Source organism: Astyanax mexicanus, chromosome 5, assembly GCF_023375975.1.
Source record: "Astyanax mexicanus isolate ESR-SI-001 chromosome 5, AstMex3_surface, whole genome shotgun sequence".
Lineage (NCBI taxonomy): Eukaryota > Metazoa > Chordata > Actinopteri > Characiformes > Acestrorhamphidae > Astyanax > Astyanax mexicanus.
The window spans coordinates 17,490,689-17,508,094 of NC_064412.1; the positions used below are offsets into that span (position 1 = coordinate 17,490,689).

The following is a 17,406-nucleotide window of genomic DNA, read 5'->3' on the forward strand; positions in this document are numbered from 1 at the left end:
GGAATACTTGAATTTAATTTTTTATTTTATTTTATTTTAAATTATGTCATGATATTTACACGTGTGTGGAAAAATAAATGCCACAAAGATATTTTCATTTTCTTTTTCGCAATTTTAGTTCAGTTTTATTTTTGGCTTGATTTGTCTCCACAATGCTTCTACATAAACTACATACTGCCCGCGCGCATGCGCCGCGTGCCCATGACGTTTCTGCTCTTACCCTCAGGTGCGCTGAGAGGAAGTTGAGCAGAAGTTCAGCGGGGAAGCGGTGTTTGTCTCTTTTGATTCGGGAAACAGTTTTTATACTTTCTATTACAGTGCGGTGGAGAAATGTCTCCCCTGGGAGTTCAGCTGCTTGGCGCGTCCTGTACACGACTTTTACACCGCGGACCGGCCGCTCTCTAGCTGAGCTAACGCTAGCTAACCTAACCTAGCTAAGCTAGTTAGCTAACTAACTAACGTCCGGTCTGAGAGGCAGCGCGTGTCACACTTTAACAGGCAGTAAACAGGGAGTGTCACTTAGTTCAGCCAGTCGACATGTTCTCAGTGCTCAGTCCCCGGCTTTAGCGGTCTAAGTAACCAGCTAGCTAACCTGTTTAACGTCGTTAGCTGGCTAACGTTAGCTGGTCATGGAGCTGATGCTGGAGCTGTCGGTGCTGCAGACTTTTACTGATACTCGGAACCTGGTAAGATAAACATAACTATATTTCTAAGCTACAGTTTATATAGCTACTTAGCTTACTTCCGTATATCACTGCTGTTTATATGGTTATAAAGTTAAACAGTGCTGCTAGCTACCCAGTTACCAAGCCAGTTGGTCACTGTATTATGGGAATTCGGCACATTGTAAGTTAGATATATTACTGTTTAGATGAACAGCTTGTAAAACACTAGTTACTTGGCATGGTATTGCCCTCAGGCAACAAACAACGTTTAGAATTATCACACTGTTCCCTAGCTATATGTTTTACGATATAAACAAGAAGCTATATTTTAACTTTAAACCCTATTTTTGCTGTTTTGTTTTTATGTTCCTCTTTATAAACCTAGAATATTTTTATTTGTTGCCTCAGAGTAACGTTTTACAGTTATCAAGATCACAGGGCAGTCATGCTGAAGCAGTGGTTATTAATTTTTTTTATTGATATTGCTAGCTTATTAACAGGAACTTCCAAGCTCCTAAAAAAGTGGTTCGATTTCATTCCTATCATCACATGCACAGATTATGCTACAATTGGTTAATAGTTTGTTTGTAAAGCTACGTAGCCTGGCACGACTGTGGGTAAATGTAGTTTTACTATTTAGTAGATTAAATAAAATATAATAAAATGAAGTATTTGCGATTAATACCACATTTAACTTAAGATCTATACAGTCATTCTGACCACTCACACTACCAGGACGACATATCCGTGATGTAGTCACATGTCACCATAGATATAGCCATCTTAACGAGCTCCATAAAGTTTTACTCTCTCTCATCTATAATAACATGTCACTAGCTGGCTAGTAAACTCCCCTAACTCTAGTTGCATTTATCTATAGTTACTTTTTTACAAGTACATTTTGTAGTTCCACATATACACACTGCAATTAACGCTTACAAGTCAAGTCCACGTCACAGGTCTGATAATGAATCTCTAATGTAAGTTTGAGTACTAGAAATGTGCATTTAGGATGGGTGCAGTTTTATATCACTGTAATATAATCTTAGATATCTACAGTTCAAGTGTTGTCCAAAAGAGAAGGTGGAATTCCTTGTAAATAAGTGGTGACCTATGACTAGACAAAAGTGACAGGATATGTCATCCTGGTAGTTTGACCAGCTAGCTATATTTTAAGTGTATGTGTTTTTTTGTAGACAAGTGGTGGATGAACAGAGACCATTGTCATGATCTTTACTGACTGTTTGCTCTGAAGTATTGTTTATACATGTCATCAGATTGATGTTTGTCAGGTCTTTAGTGAAGAGCTCAACAGTCCTGTTTAAAGACCACATTAATTAACCTTATTAGAGGGTAAACAAACAGTTAGTACATTCAAATTAATTAGTACTATCAGGAAACCATAAAAATGCTAATAAATTTAATAGAATAAAATCTTTACATTGTCATTCATTAAAAATTAAAAGACTTTTTCTCTCTTCTACATTTGCTTTATTGACATGATTTGTCAAATCATTTAGTGTTTAATCTGTCCACCTTTTCCCTTGATTGCAAAATATTGTCAGGTATAACAAATTGTTTACAAATTTGTACTTTTGATTGTTTTCAGCACCTCTTTAAATCATTGATGTGCATATTATGCTTCTTGTGATTCAATTAATCCCAAACCTATTCACGCCACACTGTATATGCACAAACGGTGTACTTTGTGCATTTCTTTCTTTTGTATTAGGTTCAGTTGCGTCAGACAAGAGAATCCCTAAATGACTGTCCTTTAAGACGTGTCATGTCAGATTGTCAGGTTGAACCAGTTTAACCATCTAAAACAAGTTTTTTTTTTTTGTTTCAATGTAAACCACAGGATTCCAACCCTTGTCCTTGATTATCCAGCACCTGTTGTGCTCTAATAGGCCAATCTCATTTAAAAACACTACAGAACCTGGTTTGGGAGCCAAACTGTTAACTACTGTGTGATTTATGTGACTGGTGCACAGCTTTTTTATTTATTTTTTAAAACAGTTAACACGTTTAACCCTAATCAGCCTTCTTTTCTTTCTTTGGCTTTTTATGTGCAGCTACAGTGAGGACAGAGTTGCAGAGTAAAAGTGAACAACATGAAATCTTTCGGCCCGCGGTCCTCATTCTACGTGGGCTTCTTGGTGGGCACATGCACCTTGTATGTGTTCCTTCGTCAGGTGTGGTTTGCTAAAAACTTCTCTTCCCAGCACCCTGAGGGCCTGGCTGATACGGCAGAGGAGATAAAATTGCTTGAAGAGGAACAAAAGAACTGGAAGAAAGAGAGATCAGCACTCTTCAACCTTAACCATCCGCACCACACAGGTAATACATGTGAGAAGCTGTTGATAAAGAAACGCATCTGAACCAAATCTGATATTGGAGAAGGCTGTGTTATGTGCATTAGCTCTCTCTCTCTCACTCACTTCTGCCAGAACGTTTTCTTGATTTGTCGTTATTGAACCAATGTAATTTGGTCCAAAGCCCAGTTTTGTTTTAGATCACATTGTTAAATCACCAGTATGACTTTAATATGTTGTTGTTTTTTTTAATACTGTGTATCAGTTATTACAATCACATGCTGCAGTAGTCTGTTAGGAAGCACAGTCATTCTGTATGAGGAAGTTGGAGTATCTTTTTAGATGTAGGTACATTTAAATATAGGTACACTTATATGTAGGTGCATTTGTAGTCTGACATAACTGATGTAGCATCCCAGCAAAAATACATAAGGTGGACTGCTTTTCTGAAGCTCCATCAGCCTTTAGTGTGTAGGCACCCTCAATCCGTTTTGCAGGCAGTCAAGTTGGCCATCAAAAATGGCTGCATTCTTTCGGTTTGACGTGCTGATGTGGCTGCTGGTTTGATTCCAGCACAAACCAGACTTTGTATGTGTTTGTCGTTGTTATGGATTCAGGTATAACTACCCATAAAAAGGTGTGCACACTAATACTGCACATCATCTGTTATCTTTTATCTCTTCTGTGTTTGATATTTCCTAACATGGCTGCAGATGAAGTTGAGCCCAGCACAAAGCAGACTTTGCTCTGGTTTGTCCCTGTAATGGCGTACGTTTTATTGATATAGTAAAGTGTACACAATACTAATGAAGCTTATCTTTTATCCCATCCACTCCACAAGCACTGTGTGCTTTTTGTACACGAATAGGTGACTTGACTGGAATCTGCCTTTGTGTATTTTGAACTTACAGGCTAGTTTCATGGTCCTGCTCAATGCTTATGAGTAAAATGTGGTGCATTTAAATATGTTTTTTTACATTTAAAAATATATACATTTTCCATCTCCTTTTAGGTGAAGACAGCACGGTAGCAGATGCACTCTATAAGCAGGTGCGCATTCTTTGTTGGGTGATGACTGGTCCCAACAACCTGCAGAAAAAAGCTCGTCATGTGAAAGCAACATGGAGTCGTCACTGCAACATAGTCGTATTTATGAGCTCAGTAGATGATCCTGACTTTCCTGCAGTGGGCCTTAATACAAAGGAGGGCAGAGACCAGCTCTACTGGAAAACAATCCGTGCTTTCCACTATGCGTTAGAAAAGCATGGAGAAGAAGCAGACTGGTTCCTTAAAGCCGATGATGACACTTATGTGGTAGTGGATAACCTGCGGTGGGTCTTGTCTAACCACTCCCCCGACGAGCCTGTTTATTTCGGCAGAAGGTTCAAACCCTACACTAAGCAGGGCTACATGAGTGGAGGTGCGGGTTATGTTCTAAGCAAAGAGGCTCTTAAGAGGTTTGTGGAAGGTTTCAGCACAAAGGTGTGCACACACACATCCTCAGTGGAGGACCTTGCATTAGGGCAGTGTATGGAGAAGATGGGAGTACTGGCTGGAGATTCTAGAGACACGCTGCATAGAGAAACTTTTCATCCTTTTGTGCCAGAGCAACACCTCACCGGCAAATTCCCTAAGAGCTTCTGGTACTGGAACTACTGCTATTACCCTATTGTAGAGGTAAGAGAAGCTTAATGTAATACTTTAAATTTTAAGATCACCACACCCATATAATTAAAAATATTTTACGAATCTGTTAATTTAGTATCTGGGTCTCTACAGTCCTCACAAATCTACAAGTCTTCCTACTTATAGTTTTACTTTATTATTTTTTTCTGTGTGTGACACCTCAAATTCTGATTGTATGTTTTGTGCGTAAAGCACACCTACTACTTTTTTACTGTGTATTTTTCCAGCTCAACCATTTTAGGAATTGCGCAGTGCTATTTAGTTTTAGCTTTGCAGAAGTGTTTGTAATAAAGGGTGGGTCTTTTTGAGAGTACAGTTGAAGGTGCTCCATCACGGATCCTTCACTCAGGGTGGTGCCTTCTTTGTGAATGCAATTGTTTGTTTTAGGTATTTCATTTTGTTATTTTGGATTTTGGATAGTCATAGCAGTACATGGTTTATAATAGGGCGTCATACATCTACAAAACAGTTCTACATACAAAAGCAGGAATTTTCGCTATATTGATTTCAGTCGCAACTGTGCTGAACATACACTCTGGCATGTGAGTGGACATCAGAATTATATTAGTGTGATGCCTGAGAGTCTTAAATAAATAGGCTAAGTTAAGAAAATAACTCAACTTCAGAACTATAGATTCCACTTAATATTTGTGTTAGCTGTGGTTCATGAGAGTATCATTACAGGATATTTGCACTTTTTACTTTAAAGGTGGATTAGTCTAACAGTACACTGAAGAGAATAGGGCTACTACTCTATGACATATCCTTATCCTTGATCAAAAAAAGGATGAAACATGCACTCCAATCTGTCATTGTGATTTGTCATTTTTAGCTTTCTGAATAGAGGTCAGGTTTTATACTAATTGGCACTGCATTAAAGAAACCTAATGATTTGTTTGATCATGCTCTTTTACTCATCAGGGTGTGATGAACCTTTATGTGTGTTTCCTGCTGGTGCCATTTACATCATCAACCGTGTCAACCTCGTAGGTTTAGGAAATGCGTTCATTTGCATAGCATGCCTTGTCATGTCATAAAGCTGACTGTTCCCACTAAAAACAGGCTTTGTCCCAAACTGTAGCCTTTACTACTACACTTAAGTGTGTATTACTGAATTACTGAAGAGAGTTCAGTAATGTTGTAAATAAAGTATAGAAGTGTGTGGTTTAGGACACAGGCATGGATTTCTTGTTATTCTTTTTAGTCTAATTTTTCACATCCTCCTTTTGTTCTTTGCATTGCAGGGGCCCCAGTGTTGCTCAGACTTGGCAGTGTCTTTCCACTATGTGGATCCATCACACATGTACCTGTTGGAGTACTACACTTATCACTTGCGTGCCTTTGGCTACCGCTACCGCTATGAGCCCCCTTTGCCTACTGGCCTTCAGGACTCCAAGTCTTTAGACCAAGGGGTGGAACATCCACACGTCGACCAGAAACCAGAACCAGGACTTCAGGAAGTGGAACAGAAGGCTCCTGCTGTTGATGAAAAGCTATAGCACCCTTTTGTTTTTGCTCAAACTTCTTCTGACTTTGGGACCTCCTGGAATTTTGTGTTGGGTATTTTTTTTTTTTGAAAGGACTAACTTTGTAATGTGCAAAAAATCTGCTTCTGAATCATTTTGCAGTTGTGTGTGTGTGAGAGAGAGAATTTTGGGTTGTGCTTGTATATGACTGCCGTTACAAGACAGACAGCTGGTAAATGAAGACTTGCAGATTTATAGTGCCTCCCTGTGTGTGAGTACGTGTGTGGAGGGGAGGGGTGGCTTAAGAGTGTGTAGGCTTGTCTCTGATGCCTTAGTTTTGTATGCACATGCATCACTGACTAGATTTACTTCTGCCTAGACCAAACAAACAGCACTCAACCATATTCATTCCACTGGCTGGTGGAAGTCGATTTGCTGGCCTAAGCAACTTTGTTAATTTTCCAGCAAAGACGTATTAAGTGCAGATGGTGACAAGACACTCTTACAGATTCGTTAGACAAATGGTGAAGGCCTAATCTAGGAGTTATCTGAAGGTTTAGGGTTTTGTTTTTTCTCCAATTTACAGTGGAGTCCAAAATTATTGAGACCACTAGTGAACATGTTCCTATTTGTTCATATTTTTTCCATAGTTTAGCTTTAAAATTAAATTATTATACACATTTAATGGAAAAGATTAACAAAATAAAAATAGATTATTTAACAAGTACTTAAGAATTTTGTGCCTTTTTCAGACGTTGTTTTGCTGTTCTGTCATGCGTAGTTCTATCCCACTTTGTTACAGCTTTTTTTGTACAAACGAATCAATTTGATTACAAATTTGGTTTTGTATTTACAAAGTGTTATCTCAACTTTATACATTTCTCGTGTTTTTTTTTTCAGGATTAGAAAACTTTAGAATGTGATTTCACACTTTAGACCCCACAATTCACTTGTCTGATGTAGTATTGATATTTTTTCTGGATAAAACAGCCACAATTTTTGCACATTATGCAGACTTTAAAGTAAGTGACAAGTGACACATGCACATCTGCGTCAGCAGTGGGTGGAGTTTATAGTTATAATGTGTTTGTTTGTTTGTGTATACATATAAATGCACATACACACATTATATAATGCAATATAATAAAATAAAATGTAAGCACAATCTGACAAAAAGAAATAGATTGGCTTTACATAACTAAGTTTAATCTATTAAGATATGTCTCAGACAGTTTCTAATGTCCATATTCTATTTACAGTTTGTGTCTGTACAGCTGTAAGGAAGCCTAATGCCACACATTCTCCTCTCCCATGTATGCCTCTGTTTTTGGCTGGGTGTGAATGAATCAGAAAACCCACTATTGTCCTGAATGGTCTCATCAGTCACTTTACTTGCTGATGTCTAATTTAACATGTGATGTTTGAATTTAATAATGTGGGGTTTCTTTACATCTCTTTTAGAACCCAAATGTGTTGTGTGCTCTCCACTGCTTTATGCTAACAGCACTGTTCATCACACAGACATTTTGATATCCTATATTATCTTCTGTCCTGCTTCTTTCTTTTTTCCTGCCACATGGAATTGCTTAGTGAAAGCATATATGATTGCAAACCTGGCCTGAAAGTCAGGCTGAGTTTTTTTATACAGTGCTGGATAATGCTCTACAGCCCTGGATCTGTGGTTGAGTGATTCAGAGCTGTAGAGGCTGTTCTGTTTTGCGTACTGTGAGTACTGCAGCTCGTGCCTTTTACACCTCAACCCATTTACGCACCTTACTGTTATTGTTTGTTTGACAGTTGGCAATATTAGAAGAAAAGTTAACATAGGAGTTTCAGATGGTTCTTTTTCCAGATACCAAACAAGCACCTTTCCAAGACATCGTATAAATATTAATCTGAAATAATGGTTGCCTTTCACCTCACCTCTTAACTTTGATTGTCTGAAAGTTGTTTGTATCTGCTCATCCACACCCATATCAGAGGCGTTGTGCCAATTCTGTTTCTCTGTCCTTCACAACCGTTCAGTCAGCCAAACCAGTTGAAGGAAAAATAAGAGTTTGCTGAGTGATTGGAAATGACTGAAGTCTACACTGTTACTGCTCTGTCAGAGGCAATAATAGTTCTGGCAGAGAAGAGATTAATGGAAGGTTTTTGTCTGATACTTTTTTCCCCTTTTACTCAGGCAGCTTATATCATTTGTTCATTTTACCATCATTGCACAGTTACTTACATGAAATGTGTTGTAATTCTGAAACCACTAAAGTCCTGTGAAATAAAGTAGTGGGTCTAATGCTGAATTTAGTTTATCTTGGATGTCTGAGGTGGAAAACAGAAATTCATTGTTAGCATTGTCGAATGTTAGCATTGCTAGTGTTAACAGTTGATAACGCATTGTGCTTTATTTTGCCCATCCAAACAGTATGGAAACGTGTCCACAGTTAGAAGTTGGGCAGTACTGTGTGTAAGGTTGATTTAATGATTCAAAAATAGGAGAAGTGCTAATAAACCAGTATAATACTGCTGCTTTTACTGCTGTTGATCTGTTGGGGCAGCCATCTTGGATTATGAACTCCGGGTCTGTGAGGCTCTTCCAATGTTCGTAGTAGGAAATCCTACCGGATGGATCATTTCAGTTAAAATTTCCTGCTTGGAACTAGTAAATTTCAACATCCAAGAGCACATAATTAGCTGTTATGTTTAATCAGAGGAGACTTTGAACTTGAAGTGATTGTATATCAACATAAACCAAATCTGTTTGTGTTTATTATATTTTAGCATGGGAATATTTAGTGATTGGTCGTGGTTTTTATTTGTTTTTTATTCCTTTATTCATAGGATTGGGAGATTTTTGTGTAGGATTTAACACTATACATAAAGTGAGTGAGAGGGTCAGTATATGAAGATTGTTTGTGTGACTACGTATAAAAAGTCTGGATTATTTTTTTTATAATTTGTAACAAATTATGTAGAAATATATAGATTTGGTTCCTAAACTTGTCCACCCCCCTTCTGTCAAATAGTGCTGGAGGTGACAGTTCATTTCATGCACAGATAAATATTCAAAGGTTATGTAACATCAAAGGGGTGAATCTTCATGGCCTTTTATCTAGTAGTGTTTAATGTTACAGGTGCAGCAAAGTGTTCTGATTGATGCTGGCAGCCTTTTATGGGTTGTGTCTGTGTGTGTGTGTATGTATGTGTGTGTGTGTTAAGCGATCCTCAACCCTTATCAGCATAACGAAAAGGAAATTACAGTGATATGTCAGAAGATTCCTGTTACTCTGATAATAAGTTTAAGGAATGATGAGATCCACAGTGCTTCTTATCTCACACCTCCTTTTCACATTCTGAATTATCATATATGTGTTTCTGCTCTCTAATCCAAAGGTACAGAGGTACCCTTCCTCTCTGATTTGTGTGTAAAAGGGAATTATGTACAGTCATTTCACAGCAGTCTTTATTTGAAGAGGAATGCCTGGTGTGAACAGTTCATGAAAGAAAACAAACATGAATATCAGAGAGGTACAGTGACCAGCATACTGAATAAAGACTTATTTTACTGTAAACCACTTTTGACATTGACTTTTCTTTCAGTCATACTGTAGCAACAATGTACAAACAATTATCATATATTATTTTGAGGTGTTTAATGAACCGAACTGATTTTTTAATTGCCAGATATTTGTGTGACTTTTTTTTTCTGGCAGATACTAGCTTTGGATATTGAGTAAATTAATAATAATAATAATGACATAAATGTAAAGGTAAATGTTGAAAAAAAAACTATTTAGATTAAAATAAATTACATACTTTGTTTTATTATATTTTAATAAGAAAAGTTCAAACAAAGGCTACAATTAGATTACAAGCCTCAATTAATTAATTAATTCAGATTTTCCAATTTTGCTCAGATCAGATTTGACGGCCTTGATTGTTCATATTTAAAAATGTAAAACGACCTGCATCTGTCTGTAATGAGAATGAATCTGTTTAAAACAGCAGGCATGCAAACAAAAATATTTATGCACATCGCCCCTCATTAACACTGCCAGTGTTAATGCCACATTTAGACTCTTTTTCGTGTGCATGACAATTTAGGAGCAGGAGCAGTTTAGAGTAATGCTATATACCAGTCACAATACAGATAGCATAAGCTGCCCAAAAATCAGATTTGGTGAGAAAACATTAAATAAAACTTTGGATTTGTATCACTTGTGTAACCATAACCTAGGGCAAACAAGTAGTTTGGTAGGGATTTGTAGACAATTATAAACAACATACAAAATTTTAGGAATGTAAAAATAAAGTTAATAATTACAACAAACAAAATAACCAAGATATTAAACAGACTGGCCCGTGTAGTTCTGGTTTCCAGTTTTGTAGTTTTGATTATGTATTTCATATATATTTTCAGCAGATGAGACCAAGCTTCACACAGCACGTTGAAATCTGCATGAGGAAGAACACACTGTCTGTGAAAATGGCACACAAATAAACATTGAGACAAGACACTGAAAAAATCTTCAACCAATGTAGCTTTTTTCTAAACCTGCCATCATAACAAAACAAATAAAATGATCCTAATCATAATTTAAATCATATAGTATGTTCTATTTTGAACCTTTACAAGTTTGGGCATGCTTGGTTAATGGACATGTTTAAGTGAATATATATATATATATATATATATATATATATATATATATATATATATATATATATATATATATATATATACATACATCTTCTGCAGAGACACACTACTGTAAATTCAATGCACAGTTTGTGTTTATTATGTGCAGATAAAAAAAACAATCCCAAAATGTGACGTGCAAATGTGGCTTACATTTTATTTTATTGGTTTCCCAGCATATGCAATTCAGCAAACCAATTAATTGTATTTAAAATCTTTTAAAATTAACAAAACATATACTGTAACCAGGCATACCTAAACTTTAAATTACAACTAAAATTATAAGTCTATGATTCATTTTCTCACCTGAACTTGCCGTTCTTCATGAAAAAGCCACCTCTTCTCTGTTCTCTTGATGGAGGAGTACCTGTATTAAAACACACAGTAATCAGCCAATAAATGCTGTGCTATAATCTGCCCACTAGATGTCAGTTTCATCCACGCTGATGCTTTTTCCAAATCACGCTATTGATCTTTAACCCCTAGCCTAGACCCAGTTCTAAATCCAAAACTGAATCAGTGCAATTAACTGAGCAGCTCATTCATTGTTTTGTCTTATTGTGATGAAGAGAACACATGCATAAGTTAAGGTTAAAATCCTGATGTAACAGTAATGACAGTTTTATAACTTGTATTTTAAATTTGTGTTCTAGAAATTTTATTTTTTGTTTTTTTAAATGTCTTTTCCCACTTGAATCCACTTTTTCATGTTCTTTGTGAAAAACAATAGGTCTCTCTGAGTTGTATATGCATGCTGCATATGAAACTCTGCCTTACCCCCATTGTCTGCAGTATCTAAGACAAGAAAAAAAGAGTTGTTTAGGAAAAGTCTACATCAACTCCTGCGGGTTAACACCAGCTAGTTAACGTTAGCTATCTTGTGTAAGTAACTGTAGATTTAAATTGGATCTCCGGTTGATTCCACGTTTTACTGAGACCTTAAATATACACTAGGGAAGCACAGTTTAACAAGATACCACAATTCGACAGAACACCATTCACCATTCGTTTGCGTCAGATTTTATGATATAGAGCGGACTCCGGGGCTTCATGGTTAAACTCCCCAAGCACTGTATTACCAAGTCTGAGGTAAAAGTTAAGTAGCATAGTCCTGTCTTGCTTTAGAGACCACTAATTCAGTGAAATAATGTAGGGCTATACAGAAACACCAACGCCCTTTTTTCACAAAAAACGTCTCATATTGCATTCATTCATACTAGAGACCACAACTAGACATTTTAAAATGAATGAGGTATTAGTTTCTCCAGAACTAGTCCAGCACACCTACATTCTGTAAATAAGACCAGACATTCACACACTGTCCTGGGATGCTCTCAGGATGTTTAGTATACTTAATTTAGGGACTTTTATATAAAGAACAAAGTACTGTAAATAATTTTACACAGTTTTTACTGGGTCAGTGATGCGTACAACCCTATGTACACACACACATGTTAACTTACCAGGGTCTGAGCTTCTTCGCCCTAACAGTCCAACAAAGATGTCATCCATGTCTCCTGTGGGAAGATGTTTTACACATTAATATATTCTCATGTCTTAAACATTTATACACTGGATGAAAACGGTAAAAACAAAATGATAGTGAACACTTACTTCTGAATGGAGGCTCCTCATTTAAATCTGTAAAATAAGTCCTGGTAAGTGTGCTGAACTCCTAATTCCAGTTTTTTATTTAGCAATGCAAATTCCAAATGTATCTCTCTCACCTGCGTTCCTTCTGCCCATCAGGCCAATAAAGCTGTCATAGTCTGCCTCATCATACCGCCTCTCCACTCGCCCAGACAGAGAGCCAGCATTGTCCTGAGCACAGCAAAGACATGTTGGAACATTATCAGTCTAAGCTAGATTACATAATGGACTGAAATGAACTGATGCATTAAAATCAACTGTCATTCTTGTTGATTTAACTGGAAAACTACAAAAAAATATATACTGATGACAGGAGATTACTAATGTGAATGATAAGAATGCCATTAAAACAGCAATCTTTACTTATGGATTTGCATAACAGGTCATGCCAGGCAACTGCAGAAGAATCCTAAAATTATTCATTAGATTAAGTCATTATTTAGATTAGTCATTATTTACGCCTGAACAAAATATCTGTGCACCACGCATGAAAAGACTGATGCACTGAATATGAAAGGATTAATTTCCAAACCCTGCACACACTATCCTCTTACAACATACACTTACAAATATATTTATCTTATTACAGCCTCAAATATGTGATAGAGTAAAAAAGTAAACTGTAACTATATCATATTAACTGTAAGTGTTCTGCAGTTAATCTTAGATTTGATGGTCCTGTCAAAATAATAGTTAATTGACTTGTGAATTGCTTTAAAGATATGCCAGACTGAAAGTAAACACATACAATGATATGTCTAGAAAGGAAATTGGTCACATAATCTTGTAAAGTGTTAATGATAAACTAGCTTTACATTTAATTATATTACCTCAACAGAGTGACCACACACATTTATCAGGGTAACATAAAAATATATTTTAATGTTACATCAGTATACATCCATCCATATGTCTAATTACAGCAAAATAAATCATCATATAGCACTGGAACATACTGTATGTGTTTGTGTATGAAATCCAGTGCCAACACATTATTATATTATTCTGAAAACAACTTAAGCAGTAACAATTAAATGACACTGTAAACTTCCTCAAGACTCAGACCTTTATCAGGCTTTCAGATTGTCTTTCACAGAGACCTATGGGACAACACACTTATTGATGCAATCAAGCAGGAACATAACTGCTGTATATACATCATGAATATGCAACTTCATAGCCCGACTTTTCTGGACCTGTTTTAATGCATTACAGGAGTCAAAATTCACATACACTTCTGTTTAACCTCAATTTAATGAGAGTCATCAGTTCGGAACAGAACTTTGGCTTAATAACAGTACAATGTTTACATGCATGAATTAACCTTGGTAAGAACTCACATATAATAGCTATATTTCAAATTAATGGAAGCATTCATGGAAGAGGATTCATTAGCAATCATTTGTTCTCTCTTTTTCATAATCCACCTTGTTTGTTTCCCTTTGTCCTGCAAATCTGCAAAATTCTAAATGTATTTTTTAATAAACAAAATAAATATTCAACCAGGAAAAGTTAGCTTGCTCACACACTCAGAATCCTGCTTTAACTTGTCAACTCCACTAACACACGATCATTTTAGGTCACTTCCATAACAATCTTCATTTTCAAGGAAAAGACCTGAAACTGTTTATTATATATTTTTCCAGCAATAGATAAAAGTGTAGGTATGTTATAAAATATATTAAGTAAAACATTACTTTTGTTAAAATGCTGAAACTGTTGATGACTAATGTTTTGCAGGATGGAGAGACAGCACTTGGCACATACAGGGACAAACATAGGAAGAAGGAGAGTTATATGATGAGACAATCTGTAGACACCGCATCCCACATTCCTTCTGAAATCAAGGGCAATGACAGAGAGTTAACTATTAAAAGTTTGACATCAGTGACATCCCAACCTACATACTGTTTTATTTACCAGCAACTGAAGACACTTGCTGCATGTTCATTTTATTTCACTTCTCCAAACCTTGTTGAGGTATAGCTCAAGCTGTCCTTCTTGATGTGGTAAAATGTTCAGGTAATATTAGAAAAATAAAATATATCTTTGAAACAGAACAAGACCACAATGAACATATCCACGTTTGCATCTCTAGGTTTACATCAAGTGTCATTTTGTCTTTAAAATTGTTCACACTCTTGTACAACTTATGTCATTAAAATAAACATGAAAATATAAAGAAATGAAGCTGGGAAAATATGATTTCTGTGTAAGCTGAAATATGATAAATAATTACGAGACACTAAAATACACATTAATCAGTTAATGACACTTTTACTACATCATAAAAATGAAAACATACTGCTCTGGAAAAAAATTAAGACCACTTCAGTTTCAGCAAAGAAAACAAGTTCATATTCATAAAGTTTTAGAAGTTAAGAAATCAATTTTTGGTGGAATAACCCGGGTTTTTAATCACAGTTTTCATGCATCTTGGCATGTTCTCCTCCACCAGTTTTTCACACTGCTTTTGGATAACTTTATGCAATTCATAGATGGCTTGGGATCATCTATCGTCCTTTTGATTATATTCCAGAGGAATTCAATTTGGTAAAATCAAAGATTTTTTAAGTGGCCTCTTATTTTCCAGAGCTATATTTTCCATGAAATCATATTAAAGCAGAAAAGAGCCTTAAAATAATAATTAACAATTAAAAATTAAAAAACGTTTGTCCCCCCACCCATACAAAAGTCTCTTACCTGCAGGGTGAAGTAGCCCAGCGCGGAGCTCGAGCTACCTGGACGAGTCAGCGCGAGCATCAGCAGCCAGGGCAGCGCGAGACACCAGCCTGCAGCCATCCTCGCGCCCTCCTCAGCCCCGTTGCAGGTTCACGTGCGTTACTTTTCGGTCGGCACTCACAAAGAAATCAATAAAGCACAAGAACAAACTGCGGTATATCTGCACATAGAAACTGAACTATCTGATAATTTTGCTGTAATCTAGGGAAAATCTTAGTCTGCAGATCAGCCTTTTTACCCTTTACCCAGCTTTACCCTTATTAAAAACAATAGGATACATAAGCGTTTAGCTAGTTTTACTGTAATAACTGTGCTAAACTGGAGAGACAGGGACAAACTCAAGTATTTCAGTGTTTCTCAGGTTTGGTCCTGCACTGTGAACGCGCGCGTTCTCCCTATTTGTGGAGAGTGCTCGCGTCACGTTGGGCGGAGCCGCTACATAACACAAAAATATATTTTATTTCCCACCAGTGTTCAGACCAGACCCATTCTCCCATTCTCCCACAGGTCTGTATTCACTAGTTCATAATCACAACTCGGACTAAATAAATGCAGCACAAAAAGTAAAAAAGAACGCAACATGCATTAGTGGGAGTATGTGGACAGCACTCATGAATATTTGGCCAAATCGTTCCTACCATTGCCAAACAGCTTATTTTGCTATTGCTATTAACACTTGTTTTGAGCCTCTGGTACCCCCTGTGAGTATAGGTCCTGCTAGAGGTCAGTATCACACTATGAAAAATAAGTACAGATTTGTGCTTAAAATAATACAAAGCTTGTGGCTGGGGTATACTGAGATCCAATACAGTATCTTTCAGTGAAAGCCCTTTTTGTATCCGTGTTTTTTGTACCAGTAAAGATTATAAAGATTTTAAACATTATCATCAACTGAAAATGTGTTGGTTAAAAGGTGCAAACTTGTACTTCCTGCTGTTAGGAAAGGCTTTGCACTTCAGAGGAAACACATCTGACCCTCTAAAGACCAATAGTGTACATAACAAACACAAATTTCCTTGCTTTTTATGCTATACTAAGGATCAGTAGCGAGTGTTTAAAGGACAAAAATAAAAAGGCACAGATTTATATGCCGGCATGCAAAAGCTGTGAATCATTATGTAGGCCAATGATAAAATATTTTGAGCAAATGAAATCATTAAAATATGTTATCCTAAATAAAATGTTGAGGACACTAGTATATACTCAACAAATTCATTCAAAAATGTTAACAGAAGTGTAGCTCAGTATAATTTACTCAGCTAACAGTATATCAGATGACATTCACATGCCACTGAGCCGACTGAACCATCCTTTTATTTGTACGTCATTAGCTTGTTGCTAATAGTGTTTTCGCAACAGATTTCTTGTTACTTTCTACTCATTTTACTATAAACTTTTTTTCTTAATCTCTTCATTGTGGTATAATAACTGTACAAATCACACACACTGTCACTGTGATTTGTTTTTTAGAGAAATATTAAAACCCACAAAATAAAGAAGGTTAGATTAGATGTAGGAGGGTAAATTATGCTATGCCGATAAAATAACAATCAGCTACATAAAGGCATGCTGTTCATGGTCCCATTCTCTATCTTGTTACCCCTTGCTGACTGAATTTGGCTTCTTATCCCAGCAGATAATGAGTACTGATGTCTGCAAGATTTGTAAATGATATTGCGCTGAGACCCTGAGCATATTTACCTGATTAGATGAGGTATTTTTAATTGATGCATGTGCATCTGGAAGTGCTGTGTTCCAGACACCAGGGGAAAGTCTCAGGGATGCGTAATATAATGTAACCTCACACTTCCACACAGTCTCTGTACTCCATGTCCTTTCTGATACACTTCAGAAATATTCATAATAGAGAGGACATTACGCATCACACGCAGCACATGTGCTGTTCAGGAAGATGAACCTTCAGAGCATTAGTTCGGTTTGTTGGTGTTATTAATATTTAACAGCTTATTATTAATAAATAACAATGTTGCTAGAAAAGCGCTCTTGACACAGCTGCGTAATTACCATGTCAGCACCGCCGAGACACATTGTGTGATTCTCTGAGATGTTGTTGCTGAGTTTGTGAGAGATTGGTTGTGTGTGTGTGTGTGTGTGTGTGTGTGTGTGTGTTAACAGACATGATGCACAAAGACAGGAAGAAAATACTCCTACACACATAAGATAGATGA

General features: G+C 36.6%; 2 protein-coding genes across 2 annotated transcripts; one reads left to right on the top strand and one right to left on the bottom strand.

Moving 5' to 3' along the window:
- Window positions 1-203: 203 nt before the first annotated feature.
- On the top strand, window positions 204-9,698 carry c1galt1lb (core 1 synthase, glycoprotein-N-acetylgalactosamine 3-beta-galactosyltransferase 1, like b). Its single transcript, XM_007254219.4, has 4 exons — window positions 204-686; window positions 2,741-3,005; window positions 3,993-4,657; window positions 5,911-9,698. The coding sequence occupies exons 2-4, from the start codon at window positions 2,780-2,782 to the stop codon at window positions 6,163-6,165; spliced, it is 1,146 nt and encodes a 381-aa protein (XP_007254281.3). The 5' UTR covers window positions 204-686; window positions 2,741-2,779; the 3' UTR covers window positions 6,166-9,698.
- On the bottom strand, window positions 9,572-16,262 carry tac3b (tachykinin precursor 3b). Its single transcript, XM_049479120.1, has 6 exons — window positions 15,179-16,262; window positions 12,553-12,646; window positions 12,440-12,466; window positions 12,289-12,342; window positions 11,132-11,192; window positions 9,572-10,581 (listed from the first exon to the last, which is right to left on the bottom strand). Exons 1-6 carry the CDS (start codon window positions 15,275-15,277, stop codon window positions 10,563-10,565), a joined length of 354 nt encoding a protein of 117 aa, XP_049335077.1. The 5' UTR covers window positions 15,278-16,262; the 3' UTR covers window positions 9,572-10,562.
- Between the last annotated feature and the right edge of the window lie 1,144 nt (window positions 16,263-17,406).

Coding starts and splice junctions, on each gene's coding strand:
- tac3b (XM_049479120.1), bottom strand. CDS start 15,277: ATGGCTGCAGGCTGGTGTCTCGCGCTGCCCTGGCTGCTGATGCTCGCG. Junction 12,343..12,439: donor TGAGGAGCCTCCATTCAGAA/GTAAGTGTTCAC, acceptor ATCTTCCCACAG/GAGACATGGATGACATCTTT. Junction 11,193..12,288: donor GCGAAGAAGCTCAGACCCTG/GTAAGTTAACAT, acceptor GTTTTAATACAG/GTACTCCTCCATCAAGAGAA.
- c1galt1lb (XM_007254219.4), top strand. CDS start 2,780: ATGAAATCTTTCGGCCCGCGGTCCTCATTCTACGTGGGCTTCTTGGTG. Junction 3,006..3,992: donor TAACCATCCGCACCACACAG/GTAATACATGTG, acceptor ATCTCCTTTTAG/GTGAAGACAGCACGGTAGCA. Junction 4,658..5,910: donor GCTATTACCCTATTGTAGAG/GTAAGAGAAGCT, acceptor TTTGCATTGCAG/GGGCCCCAGTGTTGCTCAGA.